The 19,167-nt window shown below is 33.9% G+C and overlaps 1 protein-coding gene across 3 annotated transcripts in view; it reads left to right on the top strand.

Moving 5' to 3' along the window:
* Strn3 (striatin 3) overlaps positions 1-19,167 on the top strand; it is a 91,130-nt gene that overhangs the window by 28,225 nt on the left and 43,738 nt on the right. For all 3 annotated transcript variants that reach the window (XM_076850166.1, XM_076850165.1, XM_076850167.1), the window contains exons 2-5: positions 13,016-13,119; positions 13,499-13,572; positions 16,037-16,118; positions 18,656-18,829. In XM_076850166.1, the coding sequence (XP_076706281.1) occupies positions 13,016-13,119; positions 13,499-13,572; positions 16,037-16,118; positions 18,656-18,829 (434 nt within the window). The remainder of the gene's footprint in view (positions 1-13,015; positions 13,120-13,498; positions 13,573-16,036; positions 16,119-18,655; positions 18,830-19,167) is intronic.

Below are 19,167 nucleotides of genomic sequence, written 5' to 3'. Positions count from 1 at the left end.
AGTCCACCAGGAAGCAGAGAAAGAGAGAAAGGGGTTGAGGACAAGATGTACCCTTGAAGGACAGTTTCCCCAGTAACCTGTCTCTTCCAACTAGGACTCACTTTCTAAAGTTTCCACCTCTTTCTATTAGTACTACCAGCTGGGGACCAAGCCTTCAACACATGAACCCTTAGAGGACATATACACATGGCATATTTATTTACTGTCTCTATTCAGTAGGCCTCTGTGAGGATAGGGATTGTAATGGCCTGTGTTCCATTGTATCCTCATAATGTTGGCCATGGGAGGCACTCAGTATAGAATTGTTCAAGAATGAATATCAGTGCCAATATTTTTTCAACAAATTTGCATTTCTCATATGTGCAGGGAATTCTAAGTAATAACAAATTGGAAACAAATTGTTTTAATCAGGTATCTACTAAAATCTAATTGGGGAGAAAGAGGTTTTCTCTTAATATTGCTCTATTCATCACTTTTTACTACTGAGACTTCAGGCTTAATCTAGTTAAAATCAAGTTGACTGTAGAATCCAGGAATACTGCTAACTTAGCCCTGAAACAGCTAATGAATGATTTGATTGAATCATCTCTCTTATGTTATTAATCAATAATCTAAATCACAATTATCTTTTATATATATATATATAAATCTCCATCCATCCCAGTTCCTTCCTTTTCCAGTATTGTCCATAAATGGAATCCCTGTGGTAGTTTTAGGGAGTCATATTTTCTTTCTTTGTGCTGGGGATTAACCACTGAGCCACATCCCCAGTCAAAGACAGGGTCTTGACAAGGCTGGCCTCCAATTTGCAATTTCCTGTCTCAATCTCCTGAGTCACTGGGATTACAATTGTGTGCCCCTGCAGCCAATCCAAAGTGCTGTTTTTGTCACAGCATCTTGGACATAGTTTGTTTTTTTTTAAATGTCAAATCTGGAAAAAAAAATTCAAATCTGCTTAATCTTATTCAGTATTACAAGCATTTATTGAATTTAGAATTCTAAAAGGTGTAGCTTCAGGAATCACAATCCAGTGGGAAAATTTAAAACTTGGTTTAATGTACAAAGAATTTTGAAGAAAGCACTACAATAAGTGAGAAAAAAATTACATTTGGCTGGGTAGAAAATTCTGTGGGAGGGCTGGGATTATGGTTCAGTGCAGAGTGCTTATCTCGCATGAGTGAGTCACTGGGTTCGACCCTCAGCAACACATAAAAATAAATAAAAGTAGTGTGTCCATCTACAACTAAAAAATTATTTTAAAAAATTCTGTGGGAGAATCACTGTAAGTAGCTAGAATAATCTTTGGAATGCAAATCTTAATTATTTCACTGTTTTACTTAATCTTCCATAGCACTCCCAATATATAATTGTCAGGTTCCTTCATGGCTTGGTTCTGATTGACTAGCCTCACCTTGCATTGTATTTTTTGTTTTTTCTTTCTTTTTGCCATGCCTCTCTATCACTCTTCCTCTTCCTTTGGGGGTTTTATTGTTCTCTATACCATCTGAGTCTTAAACCTTATACTGTACTAGTGTGTGTTTGAAAGATTGTATACCCTATTGTACTGCAGAAGATGATGTGGTGCAAATGTTGAAGTGGAAGAAAGGAGTTTTGTTGGTAAACTGGAGCCTCAGTACACTTTTTGACTTTCTGTACATTGAAATAAGTGGAAATACCAAAGTAAAAAAAAAAAAAAAGAATGAAACTTTTGCTTCTTGTACTTGAACAATTACAGAGATAATTAAAATTGGGGTGCAAGGGAGATGGGAGCTGGAGGTGTGACTCATTGGTAGGGTATTTGCTGTCCTGGGTTCAGTCCCTTGCACCAACACGAAAAGGGAGGGGGCTCAAAATTTTTTTTCCCTCACTTTGATTTGAGAGTTTAAACTTGTGTTAATAAATTAAAGCTAATTAGCATAGCTCATTGTTTGAAAAAATTATTTCCTTCAGTCTAGAAGTGGTATTATTTTATGTTAAAATAAGCATAATCCAGAATGAATCATAAGTTTTTGTTTATTTCCTAGACTTAGGGAAACATTAATCTATTCAGTGATTATTTAGTTGATATACCTGCAATATGCAGAATGAAAACTTCATTTGCAAAATGCTAGGATAACACTGTACAAGGTAGAATGAAGTTTCAAGAAACCTGCATAGTATGGAAAGTAAAAGAAATGGTGATAATCTGGTAAAAGATTTATTTTTAGGTTAAGTTTATTTACAAGCAGTATCTAGTTACTGCCTAAGTACTCTCTCAATATTTAGTTTCCTAAGAAATAGTTTTGATGTTAAAGGTGTTTCAGCCAGTTGTACTTCATTTCTAAGCAAAAGGTGGACTATTTCTTCCTCTTTTTCTTATCCTAGTGAGTGAACTAGATAATAAAAATAAAAAATGATTAAAATATACGTTCCACTGACTTTTCTTTCCATTGTGGAGCTGTTTAGAAGTGGCCAATGTTATCTTCTTCCCTTGGACCAGCCATGGTTACTGTTAGCATTTTAGAAGCACAGGGATCCCTCAGATGTATTTATCCGATGGATCTTTGAGCATGTTTTTTAAAAGGAAGATAAAGAAGAGGGAACTTTTATTCCTTCACTCTTCTCATAGAAATATCATTCTTTCTTTTTCTAGGTTTCCCATGTGGTGGTGGTTACAGCTTAGAATTCCTGAGAGGGAGAATGTTTAGGACTGAGAATAAGAAGAGAGCTGGGGGAGGGGAATTCATTTCCTGGTGAGGCTTAATGAAATAAGCCTTTGAATAAGTCTCTAAAGAATAGATAGAATTTGTACAGGGAGAAAATGGCCAAGAATATAAATGCATAAAGGATATTAATGTGAAAGTGTTACCGCTTTTGACCTGTGAAGAGTCCTTGCTTCCCCAATGTTGAAGAACAACACCAGAGAAGCACGCTGAGGCAAGGTCAGAGTGGAAAATTAGAAGTTTATTAAAGGACACCAGAAAAGACTTCTACGGAGGAAGAAGGGGACCCAAGAGATGGAATCCGTAGAAGTGCAGGTCTCTCCATTTTATAGTTTTCGGTGATGGAATGTAGGTGGGAAGGCCAGAGGGGTGGGACACAGGTGGGCCAAAGAAGTAATCTGGGCAGGAAGGACTTCTGAGGCAGCATCTTCAAGTTTGCTGTTCACTTCTTTGGGATGGGCTATCTTCAAATCTGCTGGGGCTGTTCATTAACATTTCTTTGGGATGGGCTATCTTTAAATCTGTTGGGGGCTTTTCCGGGAATTAATTCTCATGGCCTCCATTTTAAATCTCACTCGATATTAGACCCGATTTACCTAACTACACTGACAGGTACCTAATTTTAAATCTGGCTTCAAAAGGAACCAGTTTTTCTCTAGGAGACATTTGAACTGATGGTTTTGTGGGATAATTGTTAAATTTCATACAGTTATTGTGTCCTGTGGTAAGATGATGAACAATCATAAGTCAAAAAATGGATCATTGGGCTGGGGATGTGGCTCAAGTGGTATTGTGCTCGCCTGTCATGCGCAGGGCGCCGAGTTGGATCCTCAGCACCACATAAAATAAAGATACGTCCACTGAAAACTGAATAATAAATATTTAAAAAATTCTCTCCTCCCTCCCTCCCTCCCTCTCTCTCTCAAAAAAAAATGGATCATCATTATACATGTTTTTTTTAATATTTAAGTTTTTTTAGGTGGATACAATATCTTTATTTCACATTTATGTGGTGTTGAGGATTGAACCCAGTGCCTCGTGCATGCTAGGTGAGCACTCTACCACTGAGCCACAACCCCAGCCCCCATCATTATACATTTTTATGTGAGGATATGAAAGAAAGTTTTCCTTAGGGATATATTTTCCCATAATAAAAAGTGTGTGTGAAACTGTGCACAGCCAGCACTAGAGATCAAACATTTTGATTATTTAAAAATAATAAATAATAATTTTCCTGAATTACATTTTAAACATTTTTTATAAGCTGTTCTTATGGGAAGATGTCATGGAATTCCAGGGAATTAAAGCCCAGGGTATCTTATAGTACTGTGGTTGTGGTGGCAGATATCTTGTTTTACAGAAGCTTAATTGATAAATTATCTCTATCTGTTAAAGGGAGTTTCCAAAGAACATTTATTGTTTCTTCATTGACTTAAGACTAAATATATTATAGAGATTGTGTTTAGGTTTTTTACCTTGGAAACTTTAAAATTTTAGGTTTTAAACTATACACTGATTGAATATAGTAGTATTGTTATAAATGACTATAAATACCTAAATTTAAGATTTTTGAAAGTTTTTTTTTAGTTGTAGATGGACACAATACCTTTATTATTTTTTTAATGTGGTGCTGAAAATCGAACCTAGTGCCTCACATGTGCTAGGCAAGTGCTCTATAACCGAGCCACAACCGTAGCCCCAAATTTAAGACTTTTTTTGTCTTATTTATGTTCAGTTTCTTAGATACCTTAAAGATTTTATTAATATTTATCAATGTACTGAAGTAGCAAAATCTTTGCCTTAAAGTGATGCATACTATTTATCATAGATGAAATCAGTACTTCTGGGTTTGAATTTCTATAAGATATTGTACACAAATGGTTATTCCCTTAATTTATATTTGAGGAAACAGAGAGCTGTGTACTTATGACTTATTTATTCAGCAAACTGAAATGTATTGAGTTTTTTTTTTTTTTTAACAAATGCCAGTCATTGTTTTGAATGCTAGGAATGTATCAATGAACAAACAAAAAAAAATCATACTTGCATGGTACTTATATTCTGATAGCATTTGTCTAACTTAACAAATGACAATATAGGGACCATTGATTTGGTTTAATATTCCAAATTTCTTGGTGTGAAACTGGGCTGGCAGATGTTTTTCACCTTGCTTGTTATTCATATAGTTTTGTCAGGCTGCCTAGAGTCTAAGTTAAGAATGCTAACTCATAGATAAAGTTAATGGTGTCAGTTTAAGGTGTAAGGAGAACTGTGTTAACATTGTGAGATTGTCAGTCCTAATATATCTGCCCTTAATTTCTCTAGCTAATTTTCTCTCCTTTTTTGTAGAGCAGCTTTATAGTTTGGTAAGTAGTAGAGTGCACTGTGGAATAAGATTGCCTGGATTCATATCAGTGCCTCCACTATTTGTTTTGTGATATTGGGCATGTTACTTTATCTTTGTACTTAGTTTGACATTTTTTGTTAAGAGGGGAGAACAATACCAACTCATAGCACCATTGTAAAATGTAAATACTTATGTGTTTGACACATGGTTATTACTCTTCCTCCTCTTTACTTACAATTCTGAAATTCAAAACATCCAGAAAAGTAAATGATTTTGTTAAGCATTTGGTGGAAAAACCTTACACAATGCTGCCCGCCCCCAACCAGGGATTAAATCCAGGGATGCTTAACCACTGAGCCCTTTTATATATTTTATTTAGAGACAGGATCTCATGGAGTTATTTAGGGCCATACTTAATTGCTGAGACTGGTTTTGAACTCACAATCATCCTACCCCAGCCTCCTAAGCTGCTGGTATTATAGGTGTGTGCCTCCACACCTGGCTATATTTTTTATTTATTACACTTCACAAAAACTCAGACTTTTTTTGAGAAATACAAATATGTTTGTGTTATGCCCCAGTTGGCATTAAATGGGGTGTTTTGTAATACTGTATGTGTTACTATATGTAATACTACATATGGTGTATAAGCTCTAGTAACTTTCTGGAATACATGTGGCCACCTGGGCTTTAGTGAAGGAATGTGTTCTGTATTAGGGAAAATCATACTATTAATACTTTTATTTTTCTCATACTAATAGTATATAAAGATTTATAGTAATTTAAGTAGCTTATCTAATCCATTTAATTGCCTTAGTTATTGATTATTAATTATACTTTGAGTTTAAGACATTGATAAATGAATCAAAGCTGTTATTTTTTGAAAACTTGATAAAAAATGACTTATTTGTAACTTATGAAATTTTAAATATCTCTTGTTTTAGGAAACAGCATCTTAACATAAGTCTGCCCTTAAGCAAGGACATTTTTTCTTCTAATCTTATATATTCTTAAACATTTTATTCTCTTTTCCAAGGTGCATAAGTAAGTTATAAGTAATGCAATCCATTTATTCTTAGCAGAATAGAGTGGTTAGATGAGGAGGGGTGTGAATTATGAATATCTGTGTAGAATAATTATCGAGAGAGTTGGGAAACTCTTAGCTGATAGAATGTTTTAAGAATAAAATTCTGAGGGGAAGTGGCTCTATGCACCTCAAGGTGTGTGTAATTCTGTTATTATTCTTCAGATTCCAAATTGGTGCTTAGACCGGGTTGAACTTCTTTATGTGATGTTTATAACATTTCAAAGATGGTCAAGATGGGGCTGGGATTGTGGCTCATCGGTAGAGTGCTCGCCTAGCACAGGCGGGACCCGGGTTCCATTCTCAGCACCACATAAAAATAAAGGCATTGTGTTGTGTCCATCTATACCTAAAAAACAAATGTTTAAAAAAAAAAAAAAAGGTTTGGTCAAGATGTCAGGCAATATGTTTTTAGAGAATACTATTAAAATGGCTTGTTTAATCCCAGCAGGTCATAGGCTAGGGCAGGAGGATCACAAGTTAAAAGCCAGCTTCAGCAACTTAGCGGGGCCCAAAGCAACTCAGGGAGATCTTGTCTCTAAATAAAATATATTAATGGGCTGGGGATGTGGTTCAGTGATTAAATACCCCTGGGTTTGAATCCCTGGAACCACAAAAAAGGCTTGTTCATACCTTGAAAGGGGGGTGTACGTCTTATATTAATGGGAAACAGGCTTACCCGTGGCTTAATGCCTTCAGATGTCAGAATAATGATAATTTGTGGAAATACAGAGTTGCCAATTAAAAGTTGAAAATCCATTGTGCTTTAAACCAATTATTTCTATGTAAAATAATATTTGGATTTTAAAAGATGGTTAGAACAGTGGTGGTAGTATTTTGATAATTTATCACCTTGCTTCAGGCTGTGTTATAAATAGAAAAGATAAAAATAAGGTGTTATATTTGCTTCTGGATATTCAGTATTTATTAATATTTCTCTTTTCCTTGGAATTATTTTTTAAAAATATTTTTTAGTTATAGATGGACACAATACCCTTATTTTATTTGTTTGTTTATATGTGGTGCTGAGGATCCAACCCAGGATCTCACATGCAGGAGGCAAGCTTACTCTACCACTGAGCCACAATGACTGGGGTCAGTCCCTTCCTTGAAATTGTTTACATCAATAAATTAGGATATTTATAAATTAATATATACAATTATATATAAATAATATGTATTATAAATTATACTAATTGCTACAAGCTGAATTTATCTTCAAGTTGCTTCCAAACCTAAATTATTTTGAAAGTTTATTTTTTTGAGGGGGTTAATGGGAAGTAAACCAGGGACTACATACCACTGAGATATACCCCAGTCCTCTTTATCTTTTATTTTGAAACAGGATTTTGCTCAGTTACTTAGGGTATCCTTAAATTGCTCAGGCTGGCCTCAAATTTGCCATCTTCCTGCTTCAGTCTCCATGTCTGTCTAAAGGTTTCTTTTTTAAGTCCTTGGATATTAAAGTTTGCTCCTTAATCATGTTGCAGCTCCTAGTTTTTCTCATTTTTTAAATAACTGCTGAAGTGTTGTAAAAATCATTAAATAAAAAAAAAAACTAAAATCATTTGTATTCATTATTAGCCAGCCCCCGCCCCCCCCCCCCAGCTTAAACCCACAGGTGCTTTACCACTGAGCTACCTCTCTAGACCTTTTTATATTTTTATTTTGAGTCACGGCCTCACTAAGTTTTTGAGGCTGATCTTGAATTTATGAGCCTCTTGCTTCAGCCTCCTTGTCACTGGGATTACAGGCATGTGTCACTGCACCTATCAATTAAATAATTTAACATAAGAAAAAATTTGCAGTAGAACAAATTTAGTAATTTAATTTCTCGTTTTAGTCAAGATTCTGTTATTTTTAGAAGTGAAAACTACCCTAGTTGTGAATCAGGTTTAGGATGATAACCAGTTAAATCAATGTTATAAGTTTTGCAATGGTGACATCTAGTGGTCTTTCAATTAAAAATAATCTGTCAAAATGTCAGTAAATACCAAGTAATTCTCATGGGATAATCATGTGCTGATTATTGAATAAGTTTGGGTATTATATAAGATAGTTCCCAGTGAGCACCTTTGCCTGCATTCAAAGAAAGAGAAAATCAGCAAAAAAAAAAAAAAAAAAGTTTCTCTGAATTATCAACTGAAATTTTGATTATTGACTCAGGACCCTTATAGTTAAAAGTGTATTTTTATTGCCTAGTGACTCTGTCTTGGTAGGTTTTGGATTTCTAAGAATTAGTTCATTTCATTTGTGTTATCTAGTTTGTTATTGTACTAGTGTTAATAGACCCTCTTATAATTTTTTTTTTGTGTAGAATTGATAGTAATGTTTCCTTCCATTTCTCATTTTAGTAACTTAAAAATCTTTTGTGTTTTTTCTTAGTCTAGATAAAGGTTTATCTATTTTGTTAGTCCTTTTTTGATTTTTCTAATCTCTTTCATTTATTTATCCTCTGATATTTTAGTTCCCTCCTTCTGCTAACTTTAAGTTTGTTCTTCTAGCTCTTTAAATAGTGAAGTTAGGTTAATTTAAGCTCTGTTTATATTTTATTTATTTATTTAGTGTGGGGGGGGCGGGGTATGGGGCACTTAACCACTGAGCCAAACCCTCAGCCCTTTTTGTATTTAGAGATAGGGCCTCATTGAGTTGCTTAGATTGTTGAGGCTGGTTTTGAACTCCTAATCCTCCTGCCTCAGTCTCTTGAGCTCTGTTTTTGTTTTGTTTTTTTTTACTTTTTAGTTATAGGTAGACACAATATCTTTGTTTTATTTTTATGTGATGCTGAGGATCGAACTTAGTGCCTCACACACGCTAAACTAGCACCTAAGCTCTGTTTTTTAATATAAGCATTTATAACTATAAATTTCCACTTTAATTCTATTTTTGTTGCATTCCATAAGTTTTGGTATGTTTCTGTTTTCATTCATCTGCTCCCTAACTTCAGTTAAGAATTCTTCTTTGATCTTTTATTTTAATTTTAAAAGCTATTGAGCTTTTTTTTTTTTTTTTTTTTTTTGTGTGTGTGTGTGTGTGTGTGTGTGTGTGAGTGAGTGAGAGAGAGATAGAGTGTGAGTGTTGGTACTGAGAATTGAGTTCAGGGGCACTTAACCACTGAGCTACATCCCCAGTCCCAGAATCTGGCTAAATTGCTGAGGCTGGCCTCCTAGCAATCCTTCTGTGTCTCTGAGTCTCTAGGATTAGCATGTGTATCACCACATCTGGTTAAAAGCTATTGAGATTTAATTTGTTGTTTAATATATCCTGGAGACTGTCCCAGGTGCACTTGAGAAGAATGCATATTCTTTTGTTGGGTAAGTGTTCTTCATATGTGTGTTAGAATTAGTTGATCAATTATATTGTTCAGATACTCTAATTTCTTTACTTTTTGGTTGTCCTGTCCATTATTGTGAGTGGGACATTGAGGCATCCAGCTGTTTCTGTCTCCAGTTCCGTCTTTTTTTTTCCTTCATATGCCACATTTTACTACCGAATCATTGCAGGCCCACCCCCCCAAAAGTGGGATGTGACCGTTATGGGAAGCCCTTTGTTAGAAAGAGAGAGAGAGAACGAACTGTGCCTGTATTACCTAAAAATAATTTATTACTAAACTGCCCTTAATGCAAGATTAGGTGTTCCAAATATTCATGAATATATGTTAATATGGTGACAATGATTATGCCATGAAATACTGTTACCATTGGGCTATCCAATTGAAGTCCAGGTTCTTGGTGTCCTGAACAAAGAATTTGAGGAAGACACATAGAAGTAATAGCGAAACATAAATTTATTGAAAGTGAATATAGCACTCAGAATGGATTGACCCAGTGAAGAGATGCTCAAGGACCCAACGTCTGGAAATGAGGGGCCTTATATGCTAAACTGTGGAGCAATCTCTTCCCTTTTCTGACCTGATAGAAGATGATCTTCCCCTATTTGTTCTCATTGGTTACCTTATGATACCTGATTAGAATATTTTCCAATTTTACCCCCATTGATTACTTCAGAAAACCTAATTAGAATCCTGCCTACTGTATCCTCATTGGTCATTTAAAAATTGCAACCTGTGGCGGAAGTTGTCATGGTAATGGGGTTTATTGTAACCAGCGACTGGACTCTGCTCCCTCCCTTGAGCCCCAGCTGCTTGTTTCTTATATTTTGTGTCTGTCATCTTGGTGTCTTTAAACTCTAGCCTAACAGTATGGTGTTTTTGTTGTATGTTATTACTTGTGTGTACATGTTTTTTGTTGTGGAATTTTCTTTCTGTATTGGACATCATATATTGTATTAATATATTTTGGTCTCTTACGACCTTTTTTGATTGAAAGTTGTTTAGTATAGAAAGTTGGTAGGCTTTTATAGGAATATATTAGGCTTTATGGGCCACATAGGATCTATATTGCCTCTTTTTCTTTGTATGATATTGTATGGCATTTAAAAAATGTTAACATTTTCAGTTCTAGGATTGTCCAGAATAAATTTTTAAGTAGGTTACTAGTCACTGCTTTATCTTTAAAAGAAGGGTGTGTGTGTGTGTGTGTGTGTGTTTTAATTGTGATGAGTTTGAAATTCATTCTTCTATGGTTGATGTTTTTATCTTGGTCAAGCAATCTCTCAATGTTAGATCATGAAATGTATGTATATCCTAAAAGCATTATTGTTTTGCCTTCACATTTACATCTGTAATTCTTCTACTATACTATATAGAAGTACATTTTAAGTTTTTTCTCATAGGGTGCTCTGTAAGTACTGCTTAAAGTGACCATTCTGCTCTGTTATAATTCAGAATCATGTGACCTTCTATACTTGGTTTCTGGGTTTTCTCTCTCTTTTGTATGTTTTTCTATCCATATATCAATTATTATCTTAATTTCTGTAGATTTTATAATACATCTTAGTATCTGGTAGAGTAAGGTTTACCACCTCAGTTTTTATAATCATGGCTGTTTTTGGCAACTGGAATTCTTTGTGAATTTTATAATTCGTAATTTTATAACTCAAGTTCTATAACCCCCCACGTGTATATTTAGAATTTGATTGGAATTAAATCTTGAGTATGGGTGAAAATGGATGGTTTTACAGTAATGAGTCTGCTAGTCCATTTAGCTTCTATTTATTGCTATTTTTAAATTTCCAAAGTGTCTATGTGGAGATCATACATGTTTGTGTTATTCCTAAGTACACTTTTTAAAAAAATATTTTTTAGTTGTTGTTGGACACAATAGCTTTATTTATTTATTTTTATACGGTGCTGAGGATCGAACCCAGTGCCTCGCAAATGCTAGGTGAGCACTCTAACGTTGAGCCACAACCCCAGCCCCACACTTTTATTTTTTTGATGCCATTGTAATATGGTTTTTTAGGTTGCTTTTCTTTTTTAAAGTGTTTATTTGCAGAAATGATGCTATTAATGGTATGTTATAACCTATAAGAATAACTGGAAAGTTCATTGTTAGTTATCTTTCACTGAGTGCCAAATCTGCTTTTATTTGATCATTATTATAACTGTTAGATACAACCTTTACATTTTCAGTTGAAGTACCTTCTAAATATTTGATGATAAAGGATCATAAGGTCAGTTCTAGCCCTTGTGACTTCTATTTCATCTGCTTCCTCTCCCCACATATCCTGGTTGAACCATGTTCTTTTGAAGTTTTATTTTAATAACTTCTCACCTTTAACTAGTCCTATATTCTCATCTGTTATCTACCTTCAACTCCTTCATTTTGGGATTCTTGCTTTTTGTATATGGTTTGTGCTTGTTTAATTTACTGTATTCTCTAAATATGGATGGTTAGAAATAGAAAATAAATTCTCACAACACTCTATAAAAGATTTTAATAGGATGTATAACTTAACTACAGTGTAATATTTTTTTAATCTTTCAGAAGACATTATGACTTTGACTTAGTTTGTAATGCTGCTTGACTGAAAGCGGCATTACAGATAAGTTAAAGTCATAGTTTTGTTTTGTTTTGTGGTGCTGGGGATTGAATCCAGGGCCTTGTGCATGGGAGGCAAGCATTCTACCAACTGAGTTATATCCTCAGCCCCAGTAACTACTTCTTAAGCAGAAGTTTCTTTCAGCTTTTTCTACTAGTAATCATAGATTACTTTATGAGACCTGAAAATTGAAGTCACATAAAGAACGTGATTCATTTTGTAAAAATGTCTATATAGCAAAAAAGTTCTGTCAGTCTTTCTGGAAACATGTATTTTACCTTTTGTCCATAGCTTAAGAGACATTAAGTGCTAATCATGCCAATCTTTTTTTTTTTTTTTTTTTTTTTAAGGATCTTAGACTATGAGGTTCTAAATCTTTACCATTCTTTTTAGACCTTTATTTTTATTTGGATGCTTGAAATCAATACATCCTAACTTTATGTGTTAAGTAAACTTCTACCTGAATTCATTTGTTTTGATTCCATGTTCAGTGACATTTAATTTTTTTTGACAAATAGAATGATTGTTTGGCCAAGTATCTATCTTATATGAACAGACACACCTTGTGAAAGTTGGTTTTGTTGTGATATATTCATAATGGTGAATATTCCTATATGATGCCAGTTTCTTTAAACATAATTCTTTAGTGTAGAGTCAGATATGGTGGAAAGGGCAAGAAGAAGGTAAAGAGGTGATTTCCTTTGAAGAATGTGTAAAGATGAAATATTATTATTAATTAATATTAATAATAATAACCCTAAAAGAATATAAGTAAATAACTAATTTATAGTTGTCTTTACTTTTGAGGTAATTGTGTTATCTGACAAAGTAAAGATGAATTTTAAATCTTGGTGTCATGAGTAAGAATGTAGAAGTTTGCACTTGTTTTCCCTTTTTTAGTTCCCCATGTATGCTTAAGTACATCTTTTATTTTTTTAGGCACGGATAGCATTTTTACAAGGAGAAAGAAAAGGTCAAGAGAATTTGAAGAAGGATTTAGTAAGAAGAATAAAGATGTTAGAGTATGCATTAAAACAAGAAAGGTATGTGTGGCTCACTTCCTTGTATGAATAAAGTAAACATTATTATCATGTATACTGTTGAAGAATACATTTGAAAGCTTTTTGAAAGGTTTTAAGCTTTGCCCAAATACAAGATGACATTTTTATTTGATTCATATGAGGAAAAAGAAAAACATTAACATAGTTAAATTGAAGTAATATTTTTTAAAGATCAGGAAAAATTTATGTTTTTTCACGTGGATGTATTTGTTACTTTTTGTTATCTTTAAAATAGTGTTCTTTGCAAATAAACTTTTAAGAAACATTCATACTAGGTTTTGTTATTGGACTAATATATAGCAGAGTCACCTGTAGAAAAGGAAATAATTTTTCTTTTACCAATTTATTATTAAATTTTCAGGGCAAAATATCATAAATTAAAGTATGGCACAGAACTGAACCAAGGTGATTTGAAAATGCCAACCTTTGAATCAGGTAAACTTGATTCTTCTTATTTCTTTTTTTATTGTGTCGTTTTTAAATAGCAGACATGTTTTTTACATTCATTTTGCTTTGATGATTAACTATTGTGAATTGTCTAAAATTGGGAGAAAGTATTAGAAAAATAAAAATCAGTAGTTTTGATCTACATCTTAATCCTGAGGTTACTTGTTCTGTTTTCTGTGGATTGAAAACCTGTGTGAAACTATGAATGCATTTTGGTATAGTTAGAACTGAAAAGGTACCAAAGTGTTCATTTTCTATCTATGGGCAATTTTCCCCCCATTGTATGTGAGTTTATATTTCTGTTGTTATTTAAAAATCCTTTTTTTATGCATGGAAATTGAGAAATCATGCTGAGTGAAATAAGCAAGCCAGATTCAGAAAATCAAAGATCTAATGTTTTCTCTAATATGTGGAAGCAAAATAAGGGGCAGGGTTGCAAGGCAGGGGCAAATATCCTAAATATATAGGGAAATCAGTGGAGATGGAGAGGGAGGGAAGTAAGATGGGAAAGGGGAAGAAATGAGGAATGAATTTATCAAAAATCAAGTTATGTGCATCTATAAGTATACCACAGGGAATTTTACCTTTATGTATATGTAGAAAGCACCAATCAAAAATAAATAAAGAAAGAGAGAGACTTCTGACAGTAGGGTCGACAGGAAGGCTATATGACTACTTGGAATGTAAAAGCAAGGTCTACCATGTAGTTTGTCCTTGTCTTTATCTGTAAAATGAAGTTTCACAAGAACAGGTACCTGCCTGGCTCAAAGACAGTTTAGCTTCTGTTGAGAGCTATAGACCCTTTATTGTTTAAGTCAGTTTGAGCTTTATTCTTTTATTTGCATTCAGCGCTATCCTAACTGATAACCAGACACAGTCTGATAAACTAATAAAGAAGTCTAAAAATAATAATAAAAAATAAATAAATAAAGGAGTAAAAGGAAGATCAGTACAGTAGAGGAAAGAGAATAGGGGGAGAGGGATAAGGTGGGGAATGGGGACTGAAATGCAGTAAATCAAATTCCATGCATATATGATTTTGTCAAACTGAACCCAACTTCTCATTAAAAAAAAAAAGAACATCTTGGGGGACAGGATATTCTTTTCTTTCTTTCCCCCCTCCCCCCAAAGGTGCTTAACTATTGAGCCACAACATCAATCCTTTTTAAATTTCATTTTGAGATAGACCCTTACTAAGTTGCTTTGGGCCTTGCTAAATTGGTGAAGCCAACCTTGAACTTGTGATCCTCCTCGGCCTGGGATTACAGGCATGTAGTACCATGCCCAGCAGTATTTTTTTTTTTTTTTAAGCCAATTTTCTTCTCCTGTGATGGTAATGTGTGATTTAAAAAATAAAAAACCAGGGGCTGGGGTTGTGGCTCAGTAGAAGAGTGCTACTGAGGCACTGGGTTCGATCCTCAGCATCACATAAAAATGAAATAAAGATATTTTAAAAAATAAAATAAACCATTTGTTATAAATAGAAAGGTAGGTAGTGAGGCTATTAGATTGGAGTAATTATATCTACAAATCAGGAATTGCTTGTGTATGAGGGAAGAATGAGAAGATACTAACAGAGAACGTTAGGGTTAGAGAAGTAATGCCTGCATAGTATACTTAGAATCTGAGAAGTCTAGGAGCCGAATAACCATGAGCCATTCTCATAGTTCTTAACAGTAAGTGTGGGGATTGGTTTTGCAAGCTCTTCTCTTCTTCACAGTGTCTTTATTTTAAAAATGGGAATTTATGGGAAAACATTTCTATAATGTTAATACCAAATAGTTAAATTTCACTCTACAGATACTTGAGAGCTTAATTCACTTGAAATTACACTTAGGTATTAAACTAACTTTCATGCTTGCTTCCTTTTCCTCTTTCTTGGCTGAGAATTGAACCCAGGATATCACTCTACTTAAACTTTAAAAATGCTTATGCTTTGTTATCTAAGATTAGAATGTGGCTCTTTACCTATTGTAAAAACTATTCTCTGGTTTAATTTTTAGTTCTAAAAGTGAAATTGGCTAGAAAAAGTCTTGTGATATAGACTTAATGTCTATTGATACAAACTCAAAATTCTGTTATTCATTATTTTATATGTACTCAGTATCTTGCCTATTGATTTTGAATAGCTTATGTAATACAGCTTTTTTATTTCAAAGGCATTTAATGAAGTTGAATTCTCATTGTTTAAAAAAAAATTCCTTATAACATATCGTCTCAAAGCTGGAGCCTTTGATTTTTGATCCTCATAGTAATAAAGTATACCTGTCTTTTCTAGTTTTAAAATCATTACCATAAGTAATTGAGTGACACATAGTAATCATACTTTAGATTTTTTTCAGATCCTTTATAAATGTTTAAGTCTGTTTTGGTAGGACTTTATCCTTAAGAAAATGTGGCAATATTTTTTAAAGTTAATAATGTGTGTCAAACTTTTTTTCTTAATATTCAGAAGAAACCAAAGACACAGAGGCTCCCTCAGCACCTCAGAATAGCCAGTTAACATGGAAGCAAGGCAGACAGCTGTTAAGACAGTGAGTAATGGTTTATTTTCAGTTCTCTTTAAGGAACTAGACAAAGTGCTTACACTGAGTCTGTTAACAAGTAAAAATTATTTAATCGTAGTGGAACGGTGTGTATGTTTTTCATATTGGTTCTTTGTTGTTTTGTAGATACTTTGAAATTTTTGAAGTTTGTTTCCTTCAAGTTTTAGGGTGTTGTTGATTTCTTATTGCAGGGTAGAATGTCTAAAAGAATGGGTGACTTAAAATTCAGAACAAAAACAATATAGAGTTCATATTTACAGAATCCCTGTAACCCTTTCAGTACAAATTTCACATATTTGGTTTCTCTTTAGAGTCAGGATATGACTGGTTTAGAGAAGGAGTTTAGCTGGTTAACTGAATCTTTTCAGAAGTGGCTTGCCAAATCATCTTTAGAACAATTTTTGAGGAAACTTTTTCATGTTTTAATTCTTTGCAATGTTGGAGTTATCTGTGGCAAATCCTGTTTATTATCTCTTATCTAGTTTTTCTTTTTTTTTTTTTTTTAAGAGAGAATTTTTTAATATTTATTTTTTGGTTTTCGGTGGACACAACATCTTTATTTTTATGTGGTGCTGAGGATCGAACCCAGCGCCTCACACATGCCAGGTGAGCACGCTACCACTTGAGCCATATCCCCAGCCCAGTTTTTCTTTTTTTTTAATATTTTGAAAACTGGTACTTTCGCCCTGCTTTTACAGTTACTGAACTCTTTTGGTTCTGGACATCTATGCCTTCTTCTTATTAACTCTTTGAAGTGTTGTCAGATCCCAGACTACTCTACTGCTTCATGATCTGTATAGTCATTAAGTATTCTACCTGTCTCACTGTGGTTGCCATGTTATTTACTTTATGATATTACCTTAATATTTAAGTCTGACTATTTCACTTCCCTTTTTATCTCTTCTGTCTGTGGTTGCTTTTTTTTTAATATTTATTTTTTAGTTATAGATGGACACAATATATTTATTTAATTTTTATTGGTGCTGAGGTTTGAACCCAGTGCCTCACGTGTGCTAGGCGAGTACTCTACCACTGAGCCACAACCCCAGCCCCTGTGGTTGCTTTATTTCTATTTCCTTAGCTTTAGCTTAGACCTCATGATCCATCACCAACATGGTACTAGTAGTATCATTTTGCTGCCTACTGGTCACCCCTTCCTCACCATTTTATTATACCTACCTTAAAACCTCACCCTAGTTCACTTTCTATCTGCTTGTTCTCAAGGGTAGTTTATTTCCAAGGTCTTCCTTCCTGTTCATTTCTTAGCTTCAGAAGAATGTCAAAATGAAAAACAGATTAAACAGCTATCACAGCATATTCAAGAGTCTTTTGTTGTTGTTCATACTTAATTGTCTTGGAAGCAATTGACATTACTCCTTTTTGAAACTTTTAGTTTTGCTCCTGTGACATCACTCTCTCCTATCATTTGTCCCCCCTCTCATTTCTCAAGTATTTTCATTTTCCTTTGATAGTTTCTTACTTTTCTAGCACTTGAGGTTTCTATGGTTTGGGCAGATTTTTTCTTACTTATGCTTATTCTTTGGGTGATTTCAGTTAAATCCATAGCTTTAAAACACCATCAAAGACTAATGACCCAAATATGTATAGCCAGTTCAAGCTTTTCTGAGCTTTTTTTCTTGGTGTGGTTGAATGAACCCAGAACCTTGTGCATTCTTCTGAGCTATGGATCTATGTTCCTAATAAATTTTGTCATTTGATTTTTTTTTTTTCCTAATGGATACCTCATAAGCCAGATTCTGACTCTGTATTCTCTGTTTCATTGAATGGAACCATCAGCCAGTCAGAAACCTGAAAATCTTTCATTTTACTGGCATGTTTATTTGTGAATTGAGTCATGAAGATTAGATCTTATTTTTCTCATGTTTATTCTCCTCCATTTTTAGTTCATGCTTTGTTGGTGACCTAACCAATCTCCATTCGTCACAACAAGTCATTTAAAACTGATTATCTATGTGTCATGATCTGTTCCTTTTTTCTTCTTTTCAGTCTAAGTTAAATATCCTGGTTTAATAAGAGAAAGTTCGAAAAACCACAGAACTAGAGAAATACTACGAAATTTTACATACTAGAAGGAAAATGAGCCTGTCCATCAATCTCTAGTTATGATCCCTAGGTTTAAACTGTAGCATGTCACTCTTTGAAGGTTCAATGTCACTTATTCTTTATTACTTCTTGGACATTAAAAATATTTACATTCACATGCATGTACACATCTCATCAACTGCTAAAAGCTTTTTAAGGCACTAGGACTTTTTAGGTTTCAGTATAATTGGCCCTTAATCAATGTTGGCCATGCCATGAGTTTTCTTATTTACATTTTGGTTTTGTAGTTGGCTTAGTTCTCTTACAGATGAACTAAAACTGTTTATAGAGAAGAAAGATGTTGAAACAAAGAGTATATTTATAGAATTATGGGTTTTTCTCAAAATTATTTGATAGGATTTTAAGATTGGCAGCTGTTAGTGTTTGGGATTTAATATTTTTAATTTTTAATTCTCTTATAGGTACCTTCAGGAAGTAGGTTACACAGATACAATATTAGATGTACGGTCTCAGCGGGTAAGGTCATTACTTGGACTCTCTAATTCAGAACCAAATGGATCAGTAGAAACAAAGAACTTAGAACAAATCCTGAATGGTGGTGAATCTCCGAAGCAAAAAGGACAAGAAATCAAAAGGTATGATTTACACTATAGGCTACCATTGTTTAATTGGTACTATAAATTTCTTTAGCTCCTTGTTATTAAACTGTTAACAGTTTTTAAAGCACATGGAGTTCAGATATAAAAATACCCCACTCCACCCCCAAATGATACCATGGGCAAGTAAATTTTGTACTTGGGTGCTTTTAAAGTTTGTGCCAAGAGAATGACTCCGATTTGGAAATAGGTACAGAATTAAAATGCAGATTCGAGATTAATTTCATGAAGTTCAGAGCTATTTTAACATCCTGATTTTAAGTGTCTGCTAGAGTATTTAAATTGTAGTGTTACTCTTCCACTAGAATGAGCAATGG

This window comes from Callospermophilus lateralis, chromosome 3 (genome assembly GCF_048772815.1).
Source record: "Callospermophilus lateralis isolate mCalLat2 chromosome 3, mCalLat2.hap1, whole genome shotgun sequence".
In the NCBI taxonomy this organism is placed as follows: Eukaryota; Metazoa; Chordata; class Mammalia; order Rodentia; family Sciuridae; genus Callospermophilus; species Callospermophilus lateralis.
The sequence above is the reverse complement of the archived record's forward strand: the minus strand, read 5'-3'. Positions and strand labels throughout refer to the sequence as shown.